Source organism: Mobula birostris, chromosome 4, assembly GCF_030028105.1.
Source record: "Mobula birostris isolate sMobBir1 chromosome 4, sMobBir1.hap1, whole genome shotgun sequence".
Classification (NCBI taxonomy): Eukaryota; Metazoa; Chordata; class Chondrichthyes; order Myliobatiformes; family Myliobatidae; genus Mobula; species Mobula birostris.
The window spans coordinates 121,850,984-121,878,435 of NC_092373.1; the positions used below are offsets into that span (position 1 = coordinate 121,850,984).

The 27,452-nt window shown below is 42.7% G+C and overlaps 1 protein-coding gene across 2 annotated transcripts in view; it reads left to right on the forward strand.

Annotated features, from left to right (window-relative positions):
• The window catches only part of etfdh (electron transfer flavoprotein dehydrogenase), a 64,896-nt gene extending 39,212 nt beyond the window's left edge, over positions 1 to 25,684 (forward strand). The window contains exons 8-14 of one of the 2 annotated variants that reach the window (XR_011885749.1): positions 6,953 to 7,093; positions 9,344 to 9,487; positions 9,944 to 10,112; positions 10,319 to 10,501; positions 16,293 to 16,514; positions 23,760 to 23,921; positions 25,166 to 25,243. Coding sequence is in view for 1 of the 2 variants with exons in the window: in XM_072255996.1 (XP_072112097.1) it covers positions 6,953 to 7,093; positions 9,344 to 9,487; positions 9,944 to 10,112; positions 10,319 to 10,501; positions 16,293 to 16,514; positions 25,166 to 25,329 (1,023 nt within the window). In the remaining variant the exon portion in view is untranslated. Of the gene's footprint in view, positions 1 to 6,952; positions 7,094 to 9,343; positions 9,488 to 9,943; positions 10,113 to 10,318; positions 10,502 to 16,292; positions 16,515 to 23,759; positions 23,922 to 25,165 lie in introns of both variants that reach the window. The other variant, XM_072255996.1, reaches the window with a different exon arrangement.
• Positions 25,685 to 27,452: the final 1,768 nt, after the last annotated feature.

The window sequence follows — 27,452 nt, forward strand, 5'->3', positions numbered from 1 at the left end:
TTGGCAGCTTCATAGCTTAAAGGTTACTGGAGAGAGTGTTCTTGCCAACAGCGCTTGTGTGAGATTTTTTGCCGACGGCTCTTGCATGAGATTTTCGCTCCGGAGAACACTTCAGTAATGATTGTAGAAAAGTATTTCTACTTTATATAGGCTGTGTATTTATCATATCATTCCTGCTTTTACTATATGTGTATGGGGTCTTTCTTTTTTGTTAAATTTAAAATGGCTTCTTATGTTATACTGGGGAATGCTGAGGAAGTCTCTAACTAGACAGTTGCTTGGGTTAATACAGATAGCAGGGTGCTATTAACCAATGGGTGGTCATGTATCGCTTTGTTTTCAGATACCATGCTGTATCATATGACCGTGGACGGGGTTTTTGGCAGGGAGTCGGAGGAGAGACGGGGAGGACGGCGGACGGGGGTTTTTGGGGGGGAGTCGGAGGAGAGAAGGGGAGGACGGCGGACGGGGGTTTTTGGGGGGAGTCGGGGGAGGACGGTGAATGGGGTTTTTCGGGGGTAGTCGGAGGAGAGACGGGGAGGACGGTGGACGGGGTTTTTGGCGGGGACTCAGAGGAGAGACAGGGAGGACGGTGGACGGGGTTTTTGGTGGGGAGTCGGAGCAGAGACGGGGAGGACGGCAGATGGGGTTTTTGGCGGGGAGTCAGAGGAGAGACGGGAAGGACGGTGGACGGGGTTTTTGGCAGGGAGTTGGAGGAGAGATGGGGAGTCGGAGGAGAGACAGGGAGGACGGTGGACGGGGTTTTTGGGGGGAGTCAGAGGAGAGACGAGGAGGACGGTGGACGGGGGTTTTTGGGGGGGAGTCGGAGGAGAGATGGGGAGGACGGTGGACGGGGTTTTTGGCGGGGACTCAGAGGAGAGACAGGGAGGACGGTGGACGGGGTTTTTGGTGGGGAGTCGGAGCAGAGACGGGGAGGACGGCAGATGGGGTTTTTGGCGGGGAGTCGGAGGAGAGACGGGAAGGATGGTGGACGGGGTTTTTGGCGGGGAGTTGGAGGAGAGATGGGGAGTCGGAGGAGAGACAGGGAGGACGGTGGACGGGGTTTTTGGGGGGAGTCGGAGGAGAGACGAGGAGGACGGTGGACGGGGGTTTTTGGGGGGGAGTCGGAGGAGAGATGGGGAGGATGGTGGACGGGGTTTTTGGCGGGGACTCAGAGGAGAGACAGGGAGGACGGTGGACGGGGTTTTTGGTGGGGAGTCGGAGGAGAGACGGGGAGGACGGCAGATGGGGTTTTTGGCAGGGAGTCGGAGGAGAGACGGGAAGGACGGTGGAAGGTTTTTGGCGGGGAGTTGGAGGAGAGATGGGGAGTCGGAGGAGAGACGGAGGACGGTGGACGGGGTTTTTGGGGGGAGTCGGAGGAGAGACGAGGAGGACGGTGGACGGGGGTTTTTGGGGGGGAGTCGGAGGAGAGATGGGGAGGACAGTGGACGGGCGGAGAGGCTCCGGTCGATCACTCCGGGTGGTCCCGAGCCATGAGTCAACAGGATTCGGGTGATTGTCCAGGTTCAATTGAGCTCCAACGGTTGCGCACAAAGAACTTGGACTTTGATAAATGTTGGCACCTTTTTTTTTCCATTACTTCCCTTTCTGTATCGAATTTATATTAATGTCATAGAGTTAGTAATATCTATAAAGTGTATTTGTTAAAATTTACTGGGTGTGCTGGCTGATGATTGATGTTTGGGCTTCATTCGGGCGGCGACCGACCCTGTGGGGAGTGTTGAGGCAGGTGCTGGGCGGGATGTCCCCTAGACATATACGAGCCAATATAACAGAACGTTACAAGTGGGGGCCACCGTCCTGGATTTGGATTTTTGGTAAAGCTGTAATAGTCGTCGCGTTAAGTGGTACGAAGATGGATCGAGATAAGATTGTAAGTTGGTGTGAATTGGAGGAGGTACCAGTGAATCATGCGTGCGTGCTAAGTGGGGTCGATTTTTGCATTCCGGCAGATGTACTGGTGCGAGGGTTGAGTTTGATTAAAGGTATCGGGGAGGTAGAACTTATAGCTAGAAGGTGTGGGAAAGAACTGGAGTCCAGCTGGATGTTGGTGCGGACGAGTGCCGACGTCATGACGTTGGAACTACCAGCGACAGTCCACGTCCAGGGGGAGGCAGGGCCGTGGTGTCTCCACACCCTCCCGGAGGACAAAAGTGAGGAGGTGCCGGAGGAGGAGCTAGATGAGGCCCCAGGGGAGGTGCCAGTAGCCGGGGGTGGAGGTGTGGAATGGGAAGGCTTGGCCAGGCCCCGTCCCCCAGTTAGGGCTGAGACCTCCGAGTTAGCGGCTGCCATTACCTCCCTGGCGAGAAGAGTTGAGGGGCCCCGCCCAAAGCTGAGAATTTTCTCGGGAGCCAGGCCCATCCCGGAAGGGGAGGATGAATATGGGACCTGGGTTGAGGATACATCCCAGTTGTTAGAGGTGTGGCCAGTTTCGGATGAGGAAAAGAGACAGCGATTGGTGGAAAGCTTAAAGGGCGGGGCAGCCCGTGTGGTCCGCGATTTGAGAGCGGAACGCCCTTCGGCTTCCCTGTCGGAGTGTTTGGACGCTTTGGAGGGAGTGTTTGGACTGTCAGGAGATCCCTGGCAACATTTAGCGGAGTTTCAAGAGATGGGGCTGAGAAGAGGGGAAAAGCTCTCAGAATACATTTTCCGGCTGGAAGGGAAGCTTACGGGGCTGCGGCACCGAGGGGTAGTGAGGGCAGACGAAGTGGCGAAGTTGAGGATGAGCCAGATATGCAGAGGTTCCCGGGAGGATGACAAGGTGGCTTGGAGTATCCGACAGTCATATAAGAGGAGCCCCCCCTCCATCATTCGGGCAGCTGATTAGAGGGGCACGGCTGAGGAGTGGAAGAGTGTCCCTGCCCCGGGAGTAAAGGCCATGTGTCAAGTTGGGAGCAACGGGGAAGGAGGAGCACAGACGGGAACGGATCGGGCAGTAGATCAACTGGGGGCTGACGGTGACGCGCTGCCCACTGTTTACTGTAATTTGACTGCTCTGAGGAACAGGCAGCTGCCGGAGTTGAGTCCCCAGGAAGTGGAGGCGGCTCAGCGCAATGACCCAAGCATTGGCACTTTCTGGTACGTGGTTAGCCAGGGTGATATGGGGCAGGTGGAGAAGGCGAAGCATGCCTCCGTTCCCCTACTACTGAAGGAGTGGCCTCGGATGAAGCTGAAGAACCACGTCTTGTACCGGGTCACATCGCCTCCGGACCACTCCTGGCGCTGGCAGCTGGTCATGCCTGAGAAGTATCAGAAGACTGTGCTCCAAGCACTACATGATGATTCCGGGCTCTTAGGGGTAGAGAAGACCTATGGGTTAGTCAAGGACCGGTTTTACTTGCCCCGGATGAGGGGGGAGGTGGAAGAATACTGTAAGACCTGTAGTCATTGCACCAGGAGGAAGACCTTGCCTGCACAGGCGGCTCCTTTGTCCCACTTGCAGACTGCGGGACCCATGGGCCTGGTGTGTATGGATTTCCTGTCTATTGAGCCAGACACCAGCAACACCGTGAATGTCTTGGTCCTCACGGATCACCACACTAGATATGCGCAGGCTTTTCCTACTAAGGATCAGAAAGCGACTACAGTGGCGAAGGTGTTATGGGAGAAGTACTTTGTTCATTGTGGCCTTCCCCGGCGGATCCATAGTGATCAGGGACGGAACTTTGAGAGCAGGCTTATCCATGAATTACTGGGTAGGCTTGGGGTTGAGAAATCCAGAACCACCCCCTATCACGCGCAGGGTGATCCTCAGCCCGAGAGGTTTAACTGGACCCTGCTGGACATGCTCGGCACTTTGGAGATCGGACAGAAGAGTAAGTGGAGTCAGCACATCGCCCATTTAGTTCACTGTTACAATTGCACGCACAATGATGCTACGGGGTACTCGCCCTACTATCTGATGTTCCGACGGGAAGCGAGGTTGCCCATTGATCTGTATTTTGGGACTGAAGCGGGTGAAATACCTTCGAAGCCGTGTCTGAAGTACGTGTCCGATATGAGGAGAGAGTTGAAAAGGGCGTACGAGTTGGCTGAGGCGGCAGCCACCAAGCAGAACCAGCGGAATAAGAAGAGGTATGATCAGAAAGTAAAGTTCGTCCAGCTATCGCCGGGAGACCGAGTCCTTATCCGGAATTTAGGGCTACCTGCTAAGCACAAGTTGGCAGATCATTGGGCAGCCAACCCCTGTGAGGTGGAGAGTCAGATGCTGAATCTCCCTGTTTACCGGGTGAGACCCAAGGATGGGAAGGGGCCTGTCAAGGTACTCCATCGGAACCACCTGTTCCCTCTGGGTCGAGAGGTGAAGGTAGACCCAGAGCCCGAATGGGAGTTTACGGCTAGTACAAGGACTCTGCAAGGGCGCGGGGCGAGAGAAGAGCCCGCTGTGAAGGAGACGGTGCCGGTCTCCACCTAGAGAAGGGATAAGTCATCGGAAGACGATGATTTGGACGTGTGATACCTGTTTCCGTTCGCTGATTCCCCAGTGCCGGGAGAAGAGGCTCCTGGCCCTTCCCTCACTGAGTTTGGGGAACCAAGGGAGGGTGTTGCAGAGCCGCCTGTATTACAGCCGGAATTGGGAGAGGAGAGGGTGGAGCCAGAACCTGAGACAGAGGGCTCACAGGGGCTGAGGGGTCCTGGTGAGAGGGAGGGTCCGACAGATAGGCCCGGGGGGTCACCTGGGGTGTCTAAACAGGGAGAGTCAGCAGAGGAAGTCCAGAGGCCTCAGAGGAGTAGGCATCCCCCAGACAGACTAACTTATACAGCGCCGGGAGAACGGGGTGTGATCTCTACTGCCCTGGAAAGTTATGTCACTGCTTTATGCACCTGGGTTGGGTTTTGTGTTTTACAAGGAGCACTGGTGAACTCTGTTAACGTCATGAGGGCATGACTTTTATTGGTGGGGAGAGAGTGTACGGGGTCTTTCTTTTTTGATAAATTTAAAATAGCTTCTTTTGTTAGGTTATACTGGGGAATGCTGAGAAAGTCTCTAACTAGACAGTTGCTTGGGTTAATACAGATAGCAGGGTGCTATTAACCAGTGGGTGGTCATGTATTGTTTTGTTTTCGAATACAATGCTGTATCATATGACTGTGGATGGAGTTTTGGGGGGGAGTCGGAGGAGAGACGAGGAGGACGGTGGACGGGGTTTTTTGGGGGGGGGAGTCGGAGGAGAGACGAGGAGGACGGCGGATGTGCAGGGGTTTTTGGCAGGGAGTCGGAGAGATGAGGAGTTGGAGGAGAGACGAGGAGGACAGTGGACATGTGGGGGTTTTTGATGGGGAGTCAGAGGAGAGACGGGGAGGACGGTGGACGGGGTTTTTGGCGGGGAGTCGGAGGAGAGACAAGGAGGACGGTGGACGTGCGGAGAGGCTCCGGTCGATCACTCCGGGTGGTCCCGAGCCGTGAGTCAACAGGATTCGGGTGGTCGTCCGGAATCGATTGAGCTCCAACGGTTGCGCGCGAAGAACTTGGACTTTGATAAGCGTTGGCGCCTTTTTTTTCCATTACTTCCCTTTCTGTATCGAATTTATATTAATGTCATAGAATTAGTAATATCTATAAAGTGTACTTGTTAAAATTTACTGAGTGTGCTGGCTGATGATTGATGTTTGGGCTTGATTCGGGCAGTGACCGACCTGTGAGGGGTGTTGAGGCGGGTGCTGGGTGGGATTTCCCCTAGACATATACGAGCCAATATAACGGAACGTTACATATGTTACTGTTATTTTAGGTTTTATGTGTTATTTGGCATGATTTGGTAGGTTATTTTTGGGTCTGTGAACGCTCACAAAATTTTCCCATATAAATTAATGGTAATTGCTTCTTCGCTTTATGACTTTTCGGCTTACGAACCGTTTCATAGGAACGCTCTACCTTCGGATGGCGGGGGAAACCTGTATTAAATTACGGAAATGGAATGTGGGCCATGTCCTTAACAATTCTATCTTGGTCCTTGGCCCTCCTAGATCTGTTTTTTAGTTATGACAGAATCTTTGGCGAGAAACGGACAGTCAGCATTTTGGGTCGAGACTCCTCCTCAAGACTCCATAGATGCAGTTTAACCTGCTGAGTTCCTCCAGCTCCTTTCAGTTGTTTAAAAAATTATTGTTGTTTCTTCATTGCCACTGGTTTTGAATCCTGGAAGTCCTTGTTCAGTGAAATTGGAGGAATACTTTCACTGGAAGAATACAGCAGTTGAAGAAGATGGATAACCACCATATTTTATTGAAAAGTTGCCCATATTATCTGAGTATCTCTTGTATAAATTGCCACTCCTTGTAGATATACACCAAAATCATTTCTACTTCTGTCATATGCTTCCTTTAATGAGGCTTTCAGAACTGGATGTGATAGACCCTACTGTACTTTAACTAAAGTTAACCACATTTAAACATCACCTTGCTTTTGTATTTTAAGGCTATGACTATTAATCCAAGTGTCTTTTGTTTTAGTAACGTGTTTAACTTTTTTACAGCCAATATTTCTGCACACAACAACATATACCACACCTGAATTCCACTTAAAGTATTTATTTTCCCTGTGCTTATTAGTTTGTCCACCATATTTGCCTATCCACATCTTCTTTAAAATTTTCCCAGTCTTGATCACAAATATTTATTTATTTTGACAATATCAGCAAACTTCTGAATAAAATTTTAAATAATTGAGCAATATTAATTCTAAATGTTAGCATCTGTCTGTTCATTTCAATTTTGGAGGTGGGGGGAACGTCAACTCAGACCATGAGAGGCCTATGTCAGGCATTTTCATGCCTTACAAGGCGCAGATTGACAGATTTCAATTTTAACATTACATTACTCTTCCTCTTCATTCTGATTTGCTTTTGTTTTGAGCATAAAACCTTGCAATCCAGCAGAAGTTATTATAATATTAAATATTTACATTGTATTTTTTGTATTTCATTGGCAGCTCTGGGTTATTGATGAAAAAAAATGGAGACCTGGCAGAGTGGAACACAGTGTGGGATGGCCCCTGGACAGGCATACATATGGTGGGTCATTCCTCTATCATTTAAATGAAGGAGAACCACTGGTGGCTTTGGGCTTTGTGGTAAGTGCATTAATTACTGGTGGACTTTTATTAACCTTTGTTAATGTATTTGCTGAGCAGGCTAAATAAAATTTAGAATGGAAATAGTCTTAATTTATTTTAAATACATTTCTTTTTTTTCCCTAAGTAAGTTTGTCACAGTACAGTATAAGCATAGGTTAACCAAGTATGGCGATTCTCCCCTTTGTTTCCAGTCTTGATGAAGGGTCTTGGCTCAAAACGTCGACTGTTAACTCTTTTTCCATAGATGCTGCCTGGCCTGCTGTCCTCCAGCATTTTGTGTGTGTTGCTATATCATTTATAGAGCTCTTGATCTTCTTTGCTTGAGCTTCCATCCCCACATTATCTATTACCAAAACCTCTGTCTGTAATATAGCCTGTCTCAGCTCCTGCCTTTGTTTATTTGCTGCTGAAGTCATCATTTAAAGTTTTACTCTTCTTATATACAGAATAGTACCATGCTGTTCTAGTTCAATTCCCTAAGTGTGAGCCGATCCAAAACAATGCTCCCCTTTTATCCTCATTTGTACTGTTTATCCATTATTCATGAGCTTATGGACTGATAATGCCTCAAGTATAGAACTTTCACCTTTGTTTCTCATCCCTTCCTGAGCACTTGTTGCCCCGTGTTCCACGACCAGAGATCATTGACCACCTCAATATACGGCTTCTTTGATGTTCACAGTTTTCAATACTTTGTGTTGTGAACCACCTGGAGGTTTTAATTTTAAGCTAGATCACCTTTCTATCTTTCAAAACACGCTCTTCAAACTTTACCGCTTCACTGCCATGGAAAATATGAAAGAAACTATTCAGCCCCTATCAGCCTTTGGAGCAATTCCTTCAAACCCTCCCACCACCACCCCACTTATATTGCTGTGAACTATTCCCTTGCGTGCCCAGTAATGTCCCCGTCCAATTCTTCCACCAGCTACCTACGTAATAGCTGATTAACAGTCACCATACCCAGGATGTGGGAGAAAACTAAAACACCTGGGGAAACATCCATGGACATCGGTAGAATGTGAAAACTTCATGGAGACAACAGCAGAGATCAGGATCGAACCTTTGGTCACTGGAGCACCATTGCCTCATCCATACTTTTGGCTAGGCTTTGCCCATCCTTTCTTGTATCATCCACTGTCAAAGTTCTAATCACTTTTGTATAAGCTTCTCTATTGTAATGCAAGGAACTGATACAGCTGATCTCTGCCTAGTCAGAATCTCACAAACAACAATGTCAATGATGTCCATCTATTTACTAAGAGATGACTATTGGCTGGGACAGCCTCCCCCATCCCACCGATCTTTTTGAAGTTGGTGCCAGAGAATGCAGTTCACTTAACTATCCATCAACAGATTCTGGCTGGTCCACAGAGATATATCAAACCCCATTATTGTAGAGCAGATATGATGTCCAGCTCACTTCCTTTGCCATCAGCTAGTTTCTTTCAACCCCACCCCATCCCCCAGCATTGCCTCCAGTAAGTGAGAATAACTCTTGAATATACTTCAGGTAACCCACTACCCCCTTGTTCCTTTCCCACTCCGACTGTTCCACCAAGATTCTCTCACTTGTTGGTCACCTTTTCCATTTCCTGCCAATCACCTACACACCTCTCCCCCCCCACCTGTCTTCCCTATGCAATCTCCTGTCTGGCTCCACATCACCCTCCAGCCTGTCTCCACATTCCCTCTCTTCCCTTTGCCCCCATCTTGCTGCATCTACCCGTCATTTTTTTTCCTAATTTACTTGCTTCACCTATCAAACACCAGCCTGTCTCTTACTTCCACCCCTTCCCCCAAATCACCTGGTTCCATATATTGCCTCTGAACCACTGTCTCATCCCTCCCTCTTTTCTCTTTATACTGGTTGTCATCCCTCCATACTCTCAAGCCTGATGCAGTCACAACACAAAATGTAAACTATTCCTTTCCCTCCCAGATCTTGCCTGATCTGCTGAGCTCTCTGGCTGTTTGATTTTTTTTTACATCTGAATATTCTTTTCAGAAACATTGCATGCAATCATTCACTTCTGAATCTACATATCTCGTTTAATTCAATTTTTACCTTTTACGCTCTCTCTGCATCTTAGTTTGTTCGTGGGAATCACCTCAAGATTAAACTATCATGTTGGTATTGATATTTATTGTCATTTGTAGAACTGCTGACACATTTTTTCTGGAGGTCTTTTATTTCCCTAAGATTATGAGATGAGTGTTTATGTTTGTCATTTGTTTTACTCTTAGGTAGGTTTAGATTATCAAAATCCATACCTGAATCCATTTAAAGAATTCCAAAGGTGGAAACATCATCCATCAGTATCACCAACCCTAGAGGGAGGTAAAAGGATCGCCTATGGAGCTCGTGCTTTAAATGAGGGTGGTTTTCAGGTAGGGTAAAATGCCTATTTAATGTTTGTATTATGTTTAATATTAACCCATGCAAATACTTTCTCTGAAGTGATTAACCTTTGTTAATCCTGTCAGCTAGTTGTTCCTAATGATAGATACAGTGATGGCATTAGTTAATCCTTTACCCTGCAATTAAATAAAATTATACCAACACAGAAGAAAATAAAATCATAACTAAGTTCATTGTAAGCTCTTTCCACTGTTTTCCTCTTCTCACTTCACTCTATCACTCGCAGGCCATGGAAATAATGGAGAAAGCCAAATCAGAATATTTAAAGATAAGTATTTGGGATGTATATAGTTTGATATTGCTTTTATGAAGCTCTGAGATCACAAAATGTTGGTTGTAGAAAGAATTACCGGAAGAGTGGAATACTATCACGTAAATCATGTTAATGTATTATTTTTAATAGTTGAAGCAATATTGTCTTGTAGTCTGTACCTAGAGTCTCCTTCCCTGGAGGAGTGCTAATTGGCTGCAGTCCAGGATTGATGAATGTCCCAAAAATAAAAGGAACACATACTGCTATGAAGAGTGGCATAATTGCTGCAGATACTATATTTAAGAAATTATGTGAAGATGATCACAAACCTGTCACTCAAGGTATGGAATTAGTAACCTTTGATTCATATTTCATGATTTTTTTTAAAAAGCCTCTTGGAGAAGAAGATGTATATTATTGATTTTTACATTTTGACACCAATTTTTTAATAAAAATAGATTTTTGCAGGTTTTGATATTGATCAATTTAAGTCATTGTTTTTAAAATTTCTTTTACAAAACTAAAATACTGTTTTACATTAACTTAGGCCTTCATGTACCTGAATATGAAGTGGACCTAAAAAACTCCTGGGTTTGGAAGGAACTTTATTCTGTGAGAAATATCCGACCCTCTTGCCATGGACTTTTGGGTGTTTATGGAGGAATGATTTATACTGGGATATTTTATTGGATCTTTCGAGGATTGGAGCCTTGGACACTGAAACACAAAGGTTTGACTATTTGGTTTAACACTGAACTTGTGAAATAAACTTTAGGAATATTTGGAGATGGAGAAAACAAAAGGGCAGTATGATTTTTAACTCTGCACAAACTCACAGACTTTCTCCTGAAGAAACCATTAATTTTCTAAAAGGTACCATTTAATACATACTGGAAAATAAATAATTAGAATAATCATTAACTGTTTCTCTTCCACAGATACTGCTCAATGTGCTGTTTTTAACATTTTCAGACTTGCAGCATCTGCATTTTATTTTGATATTCATAAACCATAACCTTATGTATTTTAATTTACAATTGCTGTAACAAAAAGAAAACAAGCCATGATTGTTCAATTAAAATGCTGGAAGATTCAGCTGGTCAAACAATATTTTCAGAGAGAAAAATAGACTTAATCTTTAGACACATGACCTATTTTCAGAACTAGAAAATTTAGAAAACCAAGAAGCTTTTAATAAACAGAAAAGTGGAAAGGTGGAGAGATTAAAGGAAAGTGTGTGATAGGATGGAGATCGAGAGATTAAATGATGCAAATTGTCCTATGCTGCCAGAGAAAGAGAGAGAGTAGTAAAAGTGTGTATATCTCTGCTAACCTGCTCACCTACCTGGACAAAATGTAAATAGAATGCAAAGAAGAGAAAACAGTGCTGGAGTTGTGAGATACAGACCACAGGAGTTGCTGGAAATGTGAAATTAATATAGAATGCTGAAAATGCCCAGAAGGACAGGATACCTTTGTAGAGCAAGAGCAATTGCATTAACATTGTAAGCTCATAACTCTTCATCAGAAATGGCCATTTCTTGCACAGGCTAGTGATTTGAAATTGTTGAATTCAAAGCTGTCCTGAGAGTTGTCCTGTACCCAGTCAGAAGATGAGATTTTGTTCTTGAGCTTAAGTTGGCCTTTGTTGGAATGGCATAAAACGCCAAGGATAACACAGGCTGGAAAAGGCCAAGGACAGCATGTGCGGGCATACTCAATTCAAATTTAATTTTCATTCGACCATACATGAGTACAGCCAAACAAGACAGCATTACTCCGGGGTCGAGGTGTAAAACACAATACCAACAGTCACAAAGCCCACACAGCACATACAAGATAGTAAGTACATAAAGATATCAGTAAGATACGCAAAAAAAAAGTCCAGACCCAAGCCGTGAAAGTTACAAAAATCTGCAATCGACCACAATACAGTATGTCTTCTGTTGAGCGAATGTTGGGGGTGCGGCATTGACTCCAGCCTGGACGTGACAAGCCATATGAAGCTCAGGTCACCTTTCCAGTCAGTAAAGGTGTTCAGAGAAGCAATCACCTTACCTGCAGTCGATTTCTACAGTGTAGAGGATACCACATTTTAAAAATGAATTTCTACTTTTCTTAGGAGTCAGTTTGGATTTCAGGATATTGCAAAGGAAAGAAATAAAAGGGCTTGTGTGCCATCTCCTGTGGTTGCATGAGAAGGAGAAAGGGAGTGGATGTTGGTGAAGGTAAACGATTTGTGGGAAAAACCATTTCAGAATGTGAAAAAGGCTGAAGAAATGTGTCTGATGTTGGCTTTTTAATGAAGGCAACAGAAATTATGGAGGATGTGGAGACTAGTATAGTTAAAAATAAGGACAAGAGGAGGTTAGTCCTGGTTCTAGGTAGGAAGAGAGTGGTGAGATCAGGAATACAATGTAAATGGGGCAAACAACGTCACACTTGTTAGTACTGGAGTCCCAAGTTCAATACTAACTGGATGCTAACTGCATAAAGTTTGCTTATCTTCCCTATAACAAAAGAGGTTTCTTCCAGATGCTTTACTTTCCTCTTGGATACATGCAAGTTGTAGGTTAATTGGCCACTGTAAAATGCCTCTAGATTGTAAGTGAATGGTAGAATCTGGGGAAATTGATGACAATGTGAAGAGAATGAAAAAAATAGAGGATTTAATGGTTGACAGTCTTTGGGAGCTTCTTGAACCAAAGGGCCTGTTTCCATGTTGTAACTCTTTATGACTATCTTCCAACTTGATTTGACACAACGCTCAAGACTCAACATACAGTGGAATTCAACAATTCTAAATCAAGTTCAAGTTTAATTGTCATTCAACCATACACGTGAATACCTGAAGAGGCTACCGTGCTTGCTACCATATTGCCTGAGGTCCAACTTTTTGAATTTGCAATAAAACTGCCCAATTCTGATGAAGGGTGATCAACCAGTAACGATAATGTTTTTTCTAACTCCACAGAAACTGACTGACCTGTTTGATATTCTCACTGTTTTCTGAAGATTTCAGCAACTGCACTTTTGTCAAATTCCAGCATTATTTTGTTGTTCTCTCTCTGTGCTTGATCTTCTCCCTCTATTTATACCTCTTACAGACTAACTGTGATTACCAAGCATTTGCTACCTTTTCTCAGCCTGAAATGGCATTATTTGTATCATTCCATCTCCCCTGGCCTCCACCTTTTAATCTCTTTGTTATTTCTATTTCCCCCACCAATTTTTGCAACTTAAACCTTGCTTCATTTCTAAATTTTCCCAGTTCTGATGAAAGAACATTGACCTGAAACATTAACTCTTATTTTACCTCCAGTGATGCCCATTGTCCTATTGAGTGTTCCAAACATGATCTGCTTTTATCTTAATTTGCAATTTCTGGAATTTCTTTTTGCTCATTGGCTGCTCAAAAATGCATGTTTGAAAAACAAAAGATGTATGTTTGGCCACTCTCTTAATAAGATCTTTATATTACCGATTTTGCTCAGCTTTGTCAGTAGCCTCCACGCATCCTGATAAACAGTTATGCTTCAGAGCATAGCACTCCTTGATGATCATGCCTGGCTATTCTAAAAGCAAATTCATGAACCTGCAAGTTTTTTTTTTGTTGCTTATGGATTTATTGTGACTGATGTGAATAAAAGAAATTTTTACATTTTTCTTTCCCATCATTTGATCTGTGAACTTTTTGAGAACAGAAATGGCAATTTGGTTTAATTTATTATGCAAATATTTTGATCCTACATTTTGACTACTTCAGCATTTAAATTCAATATCTCATTTCCTAAAAATTGTCATAAATCTATCTACTTTACTATCAGCAGGAGCCTACAGCAGGAGCCTAGTTTACAGTTTTGCTTAGAGAGCTTTGCCTCAGAGACTTGAGTACAAAGGTCAAGACTGACACTCCTGTAATATACCGAAAGAAACCTGCACTGATACCGATGCTTTTGGAAGAAGTGTTAAACAAGACCTTATGAACTGCCTAAAATAAACATAAAAGAATCCACAGTTATAATAGAAAGCAGGGGATTTATCACTGGAATTGGAATGAGTTTATTGTTGCCACATTTACCAAGGTACAGTGAAAATCTCATCTTGCATACTATTCATACAGATCACTTCATACCAAATGCATTGAAGTAGTATAAGGTAAGACAATATAGAGTATGCAGAATAAAGTGCAATAGCTACAGAGAGTGTGCAATGCAGGTAGACAATAAGTTCCAAGATCATAACGAGGTAGATTTTGAGGTCAAGAGTCTACCTTATCAACTGGAGAACCATTCAATAGTCAAAGGTAAAAACTGTCCTTGAGCTTGGTGGCATGTGCTTTCAGGCTTTTTTTTATCTTCTGCCTGATGGGGGGGGAGAGATGAGAGAATGATCAGGGTGGGTGATATCTTTGGTTATGCTGTCAGCTCATTGAGTCAAACAGATGTATAGACAGAGTCGGTGGAGAGGAGACTGGTTTCCATGATGTGCTGAGCTGTATCCACAGAGGTCACGAGCAGAGCAGTTGCCCTACCAAATCGTGATGCATCCAGATAGTATGTTTTATTTTCTTGCCATTTTTACCCAATATTTATCCTTCAAAATTACTATAAACAGTACTAAGGCAGGTCATCTAGACAATTACTGCATTATTGTGTTCAAATTGACACCATATTTCTGACATTACAATAATAATTTAAAGATTTGGTATTGGTACTGTGTGAATGCAAAGTTGTTTTATTAACTTTGTAATTTTTTATAAGCCTATGGCCATCCTCATTTCCGCAAAGCTCGTAAAAACTCAGTCTCTCATCTTAGCATTTTGATTATGGAGAATTGTTCTTTGGCATTCCACTTTCTTATGACTATCAACACAATATGGTATTCCATGTGGACTCTGTATATCTCCATTGCATAATTTGACTTATCTCATTCAGTTTCTTTTGTTAAAATTCTGACCATTCAAACCACAGTGTTTTAAGGTTGGTGTGATGGTTAATCAATCACTGTTTGACAGTAAAAGTTACTAATTAATAGTTATTGGACAGTGAACTCTGTATTGTAATTTCTTCAGGATTTAAAAATTAGTGCTATTTTTAAAAAAGACGTTTTCAACCATAATAGCATGTGTATAATATCAGTCTCTGTAAAATTAGCGCAGTGTTTTGTGCAACGCCTACCAGCTCGGTGTTCGAGTTTGGAATTCAATTCCAATGCCATCTGAGGAATCTGTATGTCCTCCCTATGGGTTTTCTCTGAGTGCTTGGGTTTCCTCCCACGGTCCAAAGATGTACTGGTTAGTAAGTTAATTGGTCGTTGTAAATTGTCCTGTGATTAGCCCAGGGTTACATTGGGTTATTGCTAGGTGACGCAGCTCAAAGGACCATTTCCACACTGTATCTCAGCAAAATTATATAAAATTCAACATTTATCCTGATACTTATCAGAAAATCTAGACTATTATTTAGCCACCAGGTAGTTATAAACTTGTATACTCATTCAAACCCATTCTGAGCCAGGAATTTACTGCAGGAATATTCTCTCAGCAATGAGCAACAGGCTACGCATCCCTCATCCGAAATGCTTGGGACTGGAAGTGTTTCAGATTTTGGATGTTTTCGGATTTTAGAATACTTGTATCTATAACAGGGGTTCCCATCCTTATTTTTAATGCCCTGGACCCAAGCCATTAACCAAGCGGTCCATGGACCCCAGGTTGGGAACTCCTGATCTATATGGTGAGATACTCTAGTCAAAATGCAAAATCCATTTACGTTACATATGTAAGGCAGTCTTATATAATATTTTAGATAATTTTGTGCATGAAGCGATATTGTGCACATTAAACCATCAGAAAAGTAAGCTATCACTACCTCCGCCACCCAGGTGGACAGTTGCTAGCTGTTTGTCATCGCCATCATTGCTGACTCTGAATTTACATACTTCTGGTAAATAGTCTTCATCTTACACTTGGTCATCTCACATATGTACTGATACAGCCATTCAGCATGTTAGATTTTCATCGTGAAGATCTCAGCAACGGATTTCCTTGCTTTTTTGTGATCAGCAGACACCTATCGACACACATCATTAAAAATTTAATGCCATGCCTTTTCTTTCAAATCTCTGTAGCCAGCCTGCTGGATATTCACAATTACCTTCAATTTTAGTTCTTCATGATAAATCTTTGCTTGTTTCATGAGTGGCATACTGTATGTTAACTCCAATAATGAAGAATTCACTCTTTTAATACCCAATCAAGATCTTTATTTTATGCAGTTTTTTTCTATTTTTCATTAACTTCTGTTCATTACATATGTGAAGTCGCTTCTCAGAACTGTCTGTGATACATAGAGACCTGCACATCACCTGGGAACCTTTTGGATTCCGGAGGTTTTCAGATTTTGTAATGTCGGATATGGGGTTCTCAACCTGTGCTTCATTGTTACAAAGTTGTAACTTTCAATGGAACAAATGGCTAATGCAAAGATTTAACTAAATACATATCTATCAAATTGCAGGTGCAGATTTTTCTCAGTTAAAGCCAGCCAAGGACTGCACTGTTATTGAATACCCCAAGCCAGATGGAAAAATCAGCTTTGACCTTCTGTCCTCTGTGGCCCTTAGTGGAACCAATCATGAAGATGATCAACCAGCACATTTAACCCTATTGGATGATAGTATACCAGTAAACAGGAACTTGGCTGAGTTCGATGGACCAGAACAAAGATTCTGTCCTGCAGGTATTATCTACTAACCTGTTTTCCCATTGTCTTCTTTTCACACAGGGTGATAGTATGAAATCCTTGCAGCATAATCTCAGTGATTTGCAATAATTATTTTGTACAGCTGATGTCCTTTGGGGTAGCAGTTTTTTTTTTAATTTGTTTCTCTTCATATTAAATATACCCCTTTACCACCTTTTCGGGGATTGAGGAGGGAATGGAGAAGTAGAAATTAAACTCAGTGCAACCCAATTGATTTTGGTGATCTCATCGCTTAAACGTCTTTTTCAAATCACTTTTATTTGTTTAAAAACCTCATGGCAATTCCTAATACATCATTAGCATTCAACTAATCGTGCATGTTATACTTTATAGTCGCCAAACAATTGATACTAGAACGTACAATCACAGCAATATTTGATTCTGCGATATTCAGTGATATTTATTATAGATTCATAGAGTTGCATGGCACAGAAACAGATCCTTCACCCCAACTCTCCATGCTGACCAAGGTGCCTATCAATGCTGCTCCCACTTGCCTGTGCTTGGTCCATATTCCTCCAGAGTTTTCCTATCCATGTGCCTGTCCAAATGTTTTTTTTAAAACATTGTAATTGTACCTGCCTCTACTAACTCCTCTGGTGGTTCACCCTATATACCCGCCACCCTCTATGTGGAAAAATTTATCCCTCAGATCCCCTTTAAACCTTTCCTCTCTCAACTTAAACCTTCTGTTCTCCAGTTGTAGATTTCCCAATCCTGGGAAAAATACTTACCATCTACCCTGTTTATGCTCATCTCATAAACTTCTTCAAAGTCAACCCTCAACCACCTTTGAGGGAAAACAGTCAGTCTATCTATTCTCTTCTCAAGTCCTTTAGTCCAGGGTAACATTTCTGTGAATCTTTCCTGCATACTCTGGAATAATCCCATCCTTCCTATGGGCGTGGTGATTAGAACTGCACACAGTGCTCCAAGTGTGGCCTAACCAACAATTTGGACAATTGTAAGATGATGTCCCAACACTTATATTTGATGCCTGAGCTAATAAAGGCAAACACTACCATACATCATAGAAAATCTTCACTTTGTAAATCAGCCCATTCTATGAACATCTTTTCAGGCAGTCACAGGCCTCCTGATATATTCTCCTCTTCCCAGACATGAAGTATGAGATTATCAATAGGTGTCTAAAGCTCTTCACTACAGAGTGAAGAGCATATCATTTGCTTCAGGGGCCTATTTATTTAGTTGAAATATAGCCTTTTTGATTTCTTGTGGATCAGGGTGGGACAAAGTAAGAGCAATAGTTTGCTGTGAGATCTGGCCAATCTGTTTGCACTGAGGACAGATTTATGGATAAGGAGGTTATCAAAATGTTCTTACCAATGGTCATTAACCGCTTCTCTGTCCTTGAGATCTTCGGCTCTGTTCTTAGCTGTAAGTGAACTAAAGGATTGGATGCAACACACACAAAATGCTGGTGGAACGCAGCAGGACAGGCAGCATCTATAGGAAGAAGTACAGTCGATTTTTCAGGTCGAGACCCTTCATCGGGACTAACTGAAGGAAGGCCTTGGAAGAAAGAAAGGGGGAGGGGGGCACCAGAGGAAGATGGAGAACAGGCAAGGAGTTATTGTGAGAGGGAAAGAGAGATAAATAAATTAGGTACAGTCGCCGTTTCGGGCCGAGACCCTTCGTCAGGACTAACTGAAGGAAGAGCTAGTAAGAGTAACTGTTATGCAGAGATGTTGCAGGCAGCTTTGCAAATCCCTGCTCGGAAAATAACCTTATCTAATCGGTACCAGTGCTTGAACTGGACTTATTACCATGAGGTGTCGTGCCTATCTCGTCGACAAAACAAGATATTTCTTATGACAAACTCTGCTCCAAGAATTTCCTTTGAAAGCCCGTGCTAGAATTTCACCATCCTCCTCGTTCAGTTCTCCAATTATGTTTAAGACATGGGAGCAGGATTTGACCATTTGGCCCATCTGGTCTGCTCCGCCATTCCATCATGGCTGATTGTTCCTTTTCAATCCCATTCTCCTGTCTTCTCCCCGTAACCTTTGACACCTTTACTAATCAAGAGACTGTGTCCTCTTGTCTTAGACTCTCCCATTATAGGAAACATCCTCTCCACATTCACTCTTTCTAGCCTTTCAGTATTCAATATGTTTTAATGATGTCCCTTCCCCTCTCCCATTCTTCTAAACTCCAGCGAGTACAGGCCCAGAGTCATCAAACTCTTCGCATGTGTTAACCGTTTCATTCCCAGGTTCATTCTTGTGAACCTCCCCTGTACCCTTTCCAATGCAAGCACATCCTTTCTTAGAAAGGTGGCCTAAAACTGCTCTCAATACTTCTAAGTGAAGCATTATCAGTGCTTTGTATAGTTGCAGCATTACATCCTTGCTTTTGTATTCTAGTCCTCTTGAAATGAATGTGAACATTGCATTTCTTCCTCACCACAGAATCCCTCCCGTGGACGCCGAAGAATCTTTGCACCTTTGATATATGTATTCGCTTCCCCGTTTAGAAAATAGTCTACAACTTTATTCCTTCTACCAAAGTGTATGACCATATACTTACCTACACTGTAATGCGCCTGCCATTTCTTTGCCCATTCCCGATTCCTCAACACCTATCCTTGTATCATCAACAAACTCAGCCACGTGGCCGTCAATTTTGCCATCCAAATCATTGACATATAATGTGAAAAGAAGCAATCTTAACACTAGCCCCTGCGAAACACTACTAGCTTCTGGCAGCTAAGAAGAAAAGCTCCCTTTTATTCCCACTCTTTGCCTCCTGCCAATCAATCAATCTTCTATTTATACTGGTATCTTTACAATAATACTATGGGCTCTTATTGTATTTAGCTCCTCACATGCAGCACCTTGTCAAAAGACTTTTGAAAATCTAAGTAAGCAACATCTACTGACTCGCATTTATCTATCTTGCTTGTTATTTCTTCAAAGAATCCCAACAGGTTTGTCAGGCAAGATTTCCCCTTAAGGAAACCATGCTGGCTTTGGCCTATTTTATCCTGTGCCTCCAAGCACCCGGAAACCTCATCCTTAATTCTGGACTCCAACATCTTCCCAACCACTGAAGTCAGGCTAACTGGCCTATAATTTCCTGTCTTTTTCCTCCCTCTCTTAACAAGTGGAGTGACATTTGCAATTTTCCTGTCATCCAGAATCCCTTTTCCTTATGGTAATATATTTCTGTAATTTGGCTTTATGCAGAGATTTCTCCTTAGATCTCAAACGAGGCTCGACTTTTTCTGGGTTGCCCTCTTATCCTTAACATACTTGGAATCTTGCAAAGCATTTTATTTAATCTTGTTTGTCAATGGTACTTTGTGTCCCCCACATTTTATTTCTGATTTATAGGGTTTCCCTGTTTTCATTCTTGCTGCCTGCCATACATTTCTTTTCTTTATCCAATTCATAATATCCCTTGACATCCAGAGTTCCTTGGGTTTGCTGTTCTTGCCTTTGACCCCTAAGGTGAACTTGTTGGCCATAAGCTGTCACTATTTCACTTTTAAATTACTTTCACCTGTAGGATGTAAAGTAATGCCTATTTTTGCTAGATTCTGTCATAAGGTATTGAAATTGTCCTTATCCTTGTCCATAAACACCTTAAATTAAGGTCGTTATTTCCACTGACACTCCAACAATTTGCCTATGATTAGGTATGTTACTGCCCCTTCTCTAGTGGGACGATCTATATACTGCTCAAAAAGTTCTCCTGATTACACTTTTTAAAAAATCCACCTTTTCTGAAGTTTTCATACTGAGGTGATTCAAATTAATTAGGGGAAAGTTGAAATCCCCTGCTACTCTAACCGCTTCTCTGTCATTTGCCTAAATTCTTTCCACAATACTCATATTAATTCATCCTGTCTCATTGCACAATATTGGTTTCTGGAGAGGCTGGAATATTTAACTTGAATGTGCTTGATGATCACATCCTCCACATTATTATTGCAAATATGGTTTTCCTAGTCTGCGTGAAGATTAAAGTCTGTTATGTTTACTATATTTCTCTTTTTTGCATACACTTTTGCAAAACAAAATACAACTACTGTTACTGAGCTTAATTTATTCCATGAGTATTTGTAATGCCAGATGTATTACCTAGCTCAAATGGGGCAATTCCATTAAGCTCATTCCTTCTCTTTATTCTGTGCCCTCTCTAGCAGAGTTTCTTTCACTATGCATTAACTCACTTTTAATTCTGTTTGCCATTAACAGGAAATAGTATACTAACAGGTAAATTTTAGTTGTCAAATAACCAATCAGGACATGCTTAAGATTTGGTTGGAAATGGGAAACCATGGAGAAAGCCTGTGCAGTCACGGAGAAAAAATGTGCAAACTCCAAGAGACAGTGCCTGAGATCAGGATGTGGGCTGTAGAGCTGTGAAGCTTCTACACCTTCTGCACCTTCTAAACCTTCAGTTATACCTTTGGGACAGAGAATAGTACAGTTGGGACCCTTCAGCACATAATGTTGTGCCATCCTTTTGATCTACTCCTTGATCAATCTAACCCTTCCCTCCTATGCAGCACATAACCCTCCAATTTTCTTTCAAAATACCTATCTAAGAGTCTCTTGGTGTCCCGAATGTATCAGCTTCAACCACCATCTGCAGTGCATTCCAGGCACCCACCACTCCCTGTGTTTTTTTAAAAAAGACATAACTACCTCTGATATCTCCCCTAACCTTTTCCCCACATACCTTAAAATGATGTTTTCTGGTATTAGCCATTGCCACCCTATGAAAAAGGTGCTGGCTATCCACTCCCTCATAGTCTTCTACACTAATATCAAGTCACCTCTCGTACTTTTCGCTCCAAAGAGAAAAGCCCTTGCTCACTCAACCTTTCTTCATAGACCTGTTACCTAATCAAGGCAGCATCCTGGTAAATCTCCTCTCCACCCTCTCTAATGATTCCATATCATTCCCCTAATGAAGCAACCAAAACTGAACACAACACTATGTTTTATAGAGCTACAACATGCCTCGCAGCATTTGAACTCAATCCCCCAAATAATGTACACCATATGCCTTCTTAACCAGCCTATCAGCTTGTGTGGAAACTTTGAGGAATCTATGTACTTGGACTCCAAGATCCCTCTGTTCCTCCACATTACTAAGTATTCTGCTGTTAACCATGTATTCTGCCTTCATGATCAACCTTCTAAAGTGTATTGCTTCACACTTTTTCAGATTGAACTCCATCTGCCACTCCTCAGCCCAGCTTTGCATCCTGTCTGTGTCCTATTGTAACTTGCAACAACCTTCTACACTATCCACAGCACCACCAACTTTCATGACATCTGCAATCTTACTAACTCACTCTTAAACTTCCTCATCCAAGTGATTTATAAAAATCACCGAAGAGCAGGGGTCCCAGAACAGGACCCTGTGCAACACCACAGGTGGAATATGTTTCATCTCCTGCCACCTTCTGCCTTCTGTGAGTTAGTCAATTCCAAATCTGTCCATGAATTCTACGCCTCCTGACTTTCTGGATGAGCTTTCTATGGAGAACCCTGTGGAACACCGTACTAAAATCCATATACACCACATCCAGCACTCTACCTTCATTAGTTTGGTTTGTAACTTCCTCAAAAAAGTCAATTAGGCTCATGAGGCATGATCTGCCCATCATGGAGCTATGCTGACTATCCCTAATGACAATCACAAACAAGAGAAAATCTTCAGGTGCTGGAAATCCAAGCCACACATACAAAATGCTGGAGGAATTCAACGGGCCAGTCAACATCTAAGGGAGAGAGTACAGTCAATGCTTTGGGGTGAGACTCTTTAGCAGGACGAGAGGGAAAAAAAATGAGGGATAAAGGGGGAGAGTTGGGGTGGGGGGGTGAGAGAAGGACACCTTGTATTCCGTCTGGGTAGCCACCAACCTGATAGTATGAACATTGATTTCTTGAACTTCTGGTAATGGTCCCCCTCTCCTCCACCATTCCCTATCCCTTTTTCCCTCGCTCACCTTTTCGCCCTGTCTGCCCATTGCCTCCCTCTGGTGCTCCTCCCCCCTTTTCTTTCCTCTATGGTCTTCTGTCCTCTCCTATCAGACTCACCCCTCTCCAGCCCTGTATCTCTTTCACCAATCAACTTCCCAGCTCTTTACTTCACCCCTCCCCCTCCTGGTTACACCCATCACCTTGTGTTTCTCCCTCCCCTTCTCCCAGTTTCTAATTCTACCCCTCAACTTCTTTTCTCTAGTCCTGCTGAAGGGTCTCGGTCCGAAATGTCAATTGTACTCTTTTCCCTTTTTTTTGGCGTGCCAGTCTGTGTGTGCACACGTCCGTGATTATGCCTTTTTCATCTACTACCATTCTCTGGCTTCTCCCACAAAACCAATGTCTAATCCAATTTACTACCTCATCTTCAATGTCAAGTGACTGAACCTTCTTGAACAACCTCCCATGCAGGATCTTGTCAAATGCCTTATTAAAGACCATGTAAACAACATCCACTGCCTTGTCTTCATCAACTTTCCTGGTAACTTCCTTGAAAAACTCTATAAGATTGGTTAAACACGACCTACCACACACAAAGCCATGGTAACTATCCCTCATCAATGCATGCCTATCCAAATACTCCTATGTCTGGTCCCTTAGAATACCTTCCAATAATTTTCCCACTACTGGTGTCAGGCTCACCGGCTTATAATTTCTGGTTTGTTTTTAGAGCTGTTCTTAAACTGCAGAACAACATTGGCTATCCTCCAATCCTCCAGTACCTTTCCTGTTGCTAAGGGTGATTTAAATATTTCTGTTAGGGCCTCGGCAATTTCTGCACTTGCCTCCCACAGGGTCCAAGGGAGCACCTTGTCAGGCCCTTGAGATTTATTCACCCTAATTTGCTTCAAGACAGCAAATACCCCCTCCTCTGCAATTTTGCCTCACTTCTATAGACTCTGTATTTGTCTTCTGAGCATAAATGCAAAAAATTCATTTAACATCTCCCCCAGCTCTTTTGGCTCCACGCATGGATTACCATACATATTGACTTACATATTTCCTGCCCAAATAAACATTAAAGAAGCAGTTCATGGTTACTTTCACTTACACAAGTTTTGTGTCTTCAGCTTTTAAAAACTGAATTCAAATTCCACAAATGTCATGATATTTCTAACTTCACAATATCAACCCTTCAGTAAGAGGCAGTTAATTGTTCCAATGCATTAAACAGCTGTGGATTCTTACTCCTTTCCAGAGGTTTAATCTGCGTAGATTGTTTGTTGATCAGTTCAGAACAAGTTGCTGGAGGAACTCAGTGGGTCAGGCACCATCTGTAGAGAGAAAAGGATAATCAACCCCCCCCCCCCATGAAGAGTCTTGACCGAAACATTGACATGACTATAATCTTTGAATTGAAGTAAGTGAAACCACTTTCTAATGAATTCATTAAATGTTTGAATATAGCTAAGACTGGGGATCTGCAGAGGCCTTTCTCACCCAGAGATAGTAAGTAGCTGGAATATACCATCTGAGAAAGTGGTGAAAATAAAGTTGATATCACCATCTAAGAACTGTCTAAATGAGGTTCATTCCCCTTCATCATATGATTTCTGAATGATCCATTAACCAATGAACACTATCTCGTTATTCCTTTCTTTGCACTTTTTTATTTTGTGATTTATAGTAATTTCATTGCACTGTACTGCTACAGTAAAAATAACAAATTTCATGTCATATAAGACTGATAATAAATCTGATTCTGAATTGCCTAGGCCTAGACAGTTATAAGCTAAGAACTGAAAGATATGATTAAGACAGGAGTGCTACTGGTTGGCATGGGCAAGTTGGACCGGATGGCCTGTTTCCTTGCTGTGTCTCTGACTCTAATTTCCATTTCCTCTGTTCAAACATTCCAGAATTCCTGCTGACATGTTCTCTAACACGTCTATGCCTCCCTCCCCTTCACCGAAACACAAAAGCCCAGTATTTCCTGGGGACTGAATACACAGGAGTGAAGAGATTGCTGGTACACTGGCTCTATAGAGGCTCTATTGAATTGGGCATCTACTTGGATAGTGGTTGAATGTAGGTTCCCAATCAGAGGAACTTATTCCACTATCTGAGAAGATGGCCCATGAGTTTATCCTTCAGCAGCTTTATGTCTAACTAGTGACCACTACTCAAAATAATTTCTCTGTGCTATTCATCACTGTTCTTGTAAACTGCTAGATAATTGTGAATACCATCCTTAGAAATAGGAGAGAATGCATGTGGGAATTCCTTTTTTTTAATTTTTTGATTAATATACTGATTAATTTAGTCAATCTTGGAGATTTCTGTGCATTTTATTTATTTATTGAGATACAACGTGGAAAAGGCCCATCTGGCCCTTTGAGCTGCAACGCCCAGCAATCCCCCAATTTAATCCTAGCCTAATCACAATACATCTTCAGACTATGGGAGGAAACCAGAGCCCCCAGGGGAAACGTAAGGTCACAGGGAGAATGTACAATCTCTTCACAGACAGCGACAGATCGCCTGTACTGCAAAATGTTGTGCTAACAACTGTGCTACCACGCCGCCAGGTTCTACTGCTTACATTCCATATGTTCATCCCGGTGTAAATTCTATGACATAAATTATTTCTTTCCCGACTCACAGGTGTTTATGAGTATGTTCCTTTGGAAAGTGGTAATGGAATGAGATTGCAGATTAATGCTCAGAATTGCGTTCACTGCAAGACTTGTGATATTAAGGATCCCAGCCAGAATATCAACTGGGTGGTACCAGAAGGAGGTGGTGGACCAGCTTATAATGGAATGTGAACAATCAACTGATTCAACAGTGTAGCTACAGTATTATGTTGTGAGATATTGTATATTAATAGAATTGTTAGATCAGGACTCAATTATCATATTAATTGTTCAAATGTAAAGTTGAAGAGTTACATTTTTCTGATTAATATTATATGTTTCATTCTGGTTTCACTAAACATTGCTTTTCTTTCTTCTACTAAATACATTGGGATCATTGGTTATCTCAGGAACAGTGGCGGTTAAACAGACAAAATTATGCCTGTATTTATTCTTTAATCTTGCTGCTTCAGTTGTCTCTTTGCCAAAATCATCTGATCACTGTCAATCAGTACCACAAAAATGTTAAACTTTTAATTTTAGTTTACCAACCTTAATAGTACATTGAGTGATATTTTTAAATGAAATAATTGCAAATTGAAATTAAGTTTATCTGTGTTGGCTGAAATTGCTTTGTATATTTATCAACAATTAGTGCAGTGGACTGCTTGTTTATTACTTGAAAAATCTTACAGATCAAGTGCTACCATAAAACTACTTCAACACTACATCCAGACGAACCAATGAAAAAACACAATAAAGCAACGCACACAAAATGCTGGAGGAACTCTGCAGGTCGGGCAGCATCTATGGAAAAGAGTACAGTTGATGTTTCAGGTGGAAACCCATCCTGCTGAAGGGTCTTGGCCCGTAACTGCTTTCCACAGATGCTGCCTGACCTGCTGAGTTCCTGCAGTATTTTGTGTGTATTGCTTGGATTTCCAGCATCTGCAGATTTTCTCTTGTTTGTGGAAAATGAGAATAAAAACTGACTTGAAAACAGTTCCATTGTGCCTTTTCCCAAAGTGCTGCATTTCAAATACATACCAGATTACTAAATTATCTGTACATTTGATAAGCAGATTTCTACATTAATATATTGCCAGCAATAATTTTGTTTAGCAAAAGTATTTTAATTTAAAATGTGAAGTATTTAATCCAGTTCAAAAATTCTTATTGTTAGAAGATGAGGGTAGTAAGACATTTTAGTCAGTACTCCTGTGTAATGATTATTGTAGTATTGTATGCAGAGAGCACACAATTAAAGTAATTGGTTAAATATTGTTTCATTGGAATGTAAATAAACTTGTAAATATTCAACTTCTATAATAAAATCATTTGTGAGATTTTTTGGATTATCTATTTTCTGTTAAAGCCTTTCTGTTTAGAGTTGTAAATTCTTTTCTCAGTGATCTGTGTTTCTGTGCACCATTGATAAACACTTTGGAACATCATGTATTAGGTGTCCTGTAGCAGAAAGGTGTTTGCTGAAGAACGCCAGGGGTTGCCAGCGACCCTCGATGAGTTGCTCCAGCACTCAACTGACTGCTGTGTTGGATGCGTCCACCATGAGGGCAGTAGGAACATCCGTTCTGGGGTGCACTAGCATCGCGGCGTTTGCCAAGGCTTCTTTGGTTTTAATGAAAGCGGCTGCGGCCTCTTCATCCCAGGTAATGTCCTTGCCCTTACCCGACATCAGGGTGAACAGGGAGTGCACGATTCGGGCTGCTGAGGGGAGGAAATGGTGGTAGAAATTCATCATACCCACGAATTCCTGCAGGCCTTTGATTGTGTTGGGTCGGGGGAAATGGCGGACCGCGTCTACCTTGGCGGGCAGAGGGGTTGCCCCGTCTTTAGTAATCCTGTGGCCCAGGAAGTCGATGGTGTCGAGTCCGAACTGGCATTTGGCCGGGTTGATTGTAAGGCCGAATTTGCTCAGTCGCGAGTAGAGTTGACGGAGGTGGGACAGATGCTCCTGCCGACTACTGCTGGCTATGAGGATGTCGTCCAAATAGACGAATGCAAAGTCCAGGTCGCGTTCCACCGCGTCCATTAGCCGCTGGAACGTCTGTGCGGCATCCTTTAAGCCGAATGGCATTCGGTGGAATTCGAAAAGGCCAAACAGGGTGATGAGTGCTGTTTTGGGGATGTCGTCCGGATGTACTGGGATTTGATGGTATCCCCGGACAAGGTCTACCTTGGAAAAGATCCTTGCGCTGTGTAGGTTTGCTGCAAAGTCTTGAATGTGCGGCACAGGGTAGCAGTCTGGCATTGTAGCTTCGTTCAGTCTGCAGTAGTCGCCGCATGGTCTCCAG